This window comes from Rhagoletis zephyria, unplaced genomic scaffold (assembly GCF_001687245.7).
Source record: "Rhagoletis zephyria isolate East Lansing unplaced genomic scaffold, Rhagoletis_zephyria_1.1 Rzeph_scaffold_63829, whole genome shotgun sequence".
In the NCBI taxonomy this organism is placed as follows: domain Eukaryota; kingdom Metazoa; phylum Arthropoda; class Insecta; order Diptera; family Tephritidae; genus Rhagoletis; species Rhagoletis zephyria.
Window position 1 is genome coordinate 1 of NW_016220880.1, and position 1,503 is coordinate 1,503.

A 1,503-nucleotide genomic window follows, 5' to 3' on the forward strand; every position below is an offset into this window, starting at 1 on the left:
TGCCCAGCAGTGGCTCGTACTTGGTCATCACGCCGAACTGATTAACAAGAGTTGGTTAGTAGAAAGGAAAAGGAGGAAAGGAAGTGAGGAAAGGAGATGGGTTAGGTCAGAGCACAGAGAGCACAGAAAACATTGAAAAGGAAAGAAGACACAGAAACATGTAAACATACCAGCTTGATGATCTTGATGAGCATCCAGTTGTTGGTGGAGCTGGTCATCAGCTTGAAGAAGACGGGCGCCAGGGGCAGGTAGTTCTTGGGGTTCTTCCGGGCGAGCTCACAGATCACATTGACCGCCGCCGACTGGACGCCCGGGTCGGGGTCCTCCAGCTTCTCCTTCAGGCGGGGAAAGGCGGGCTTCAAGGCATCGGGAAACTTCAGGAAGATCTTGTACATGAGGAGGACGGCCTTCTTCCGCAGGTAGGGCTTCGTCGAGTTGAGCAGCGTCAGGACGTCGTTGGCCAGGTCGCGGCTGATGTCGGTGGTGACGAAGCAGGCGAGGCCGCTCATGGCGCAGCCCGCGTCGTACATGTTCTGCGAGTTCAGGTCCTGGTGGGGTGAAATAGAACAGAATAGAAGTTAGATTATTTGGTCAGATTATTGGCTAAAGTGAGGAGTTTCGAACCTTTCGAATCATGTTGGTGGTGAGCATCATCACCTCGGTGTTCTCGTGGAAGCACTGCGAGGCGGCGAGATAGCCGATGCGCTTGTGCGAAAACTTGGTCGAGCTCATCACCTCGATGATGTTGAAGGAGGACCAGCTGATGTCGTAGCCCAGCATTTGAAGCTGGAAATGGAAAAGGTGTGAGAAAATAAGTGTAAACAAACAGCAAAGAAGTACTCACATATGTCAACTTGGAGATGGCGTTCGCCTTCACGAAGAGACTGTCGTGCCGGAGCTCCTCTTTGATCTCCTCCACACACTGCGCAATGTACTTTGCCTGGACGGAAAAGAATGAGATGGTAAACAAAGCAACACCCAAACAGTAGACTTACCTCATTCTCCTTGTTATTGCGTATGCCCCGCACCAGATCGGTGAGCGTCTTGTCGAAGATGCGATTAAAGTCGCCCTTCACCTTGCGAAGGCTCATCTTGTTGTTCATCATCACCGCTGTTTCATGAGATGGGAATGTTGTGACTGAAAATCAACGGAGTGCTGGTGCTTTGACAGATGAGGGTGAAAAGANCGCCCTTCACCTTGCGAAGGCTCATCTTGTTGTTCATCATCACCGCTGTTTCATGAGATGGGAATGTTGTGACTGAAAATCAACGGAGTGCTGGTGCTTTGACAGATGAGGGTGAAAAGATGATGAAGAAGGTGGTGATGGTGGTGAACTGTGGCCAATGGTGAACTGAACTGAACTGTGATGATCTCAGCAATGATCACTGGACACGAAGAAAATCAGAGGATCACTTTGTCACTTGTGTGTGTGTGTGTTTCTTCGCACACTGTGCGCGAGCCGAGCCGACAGGCGACGAGCTAGGCGTTGATGATGATAACTT

At 50.6% G+C, this 1,503-nt stretch overlaps 1 protein-coding gene across 1 annotated transcript; it reads right to left on the reverse strand.

Annotated features, from left to right (window-relative positions):
• Nucleotides 1-170: 170 nt before the first annotated feature.
• LOC108356711 (AP-3 complex subunit delta-like) lies at nt 171-1,091 on the reverse strand (the record flags this gene model as incomplete). The annotated part of the gene is made up of 4 exons (XM_017607810.1): nt 996-1,091; nt 845-940; nt 625-786; nt 171-548 (listed from the first exon to the last, which is right to left on the reverse strand). Coding segments are annotated over exons 1-4 (732 nt in total), but the record flags the coding sequence as incomplete, so codon positions are not given.
• Between the last annotated feature and the right edge of the window lie 412 nt (nt 1,092-1,503).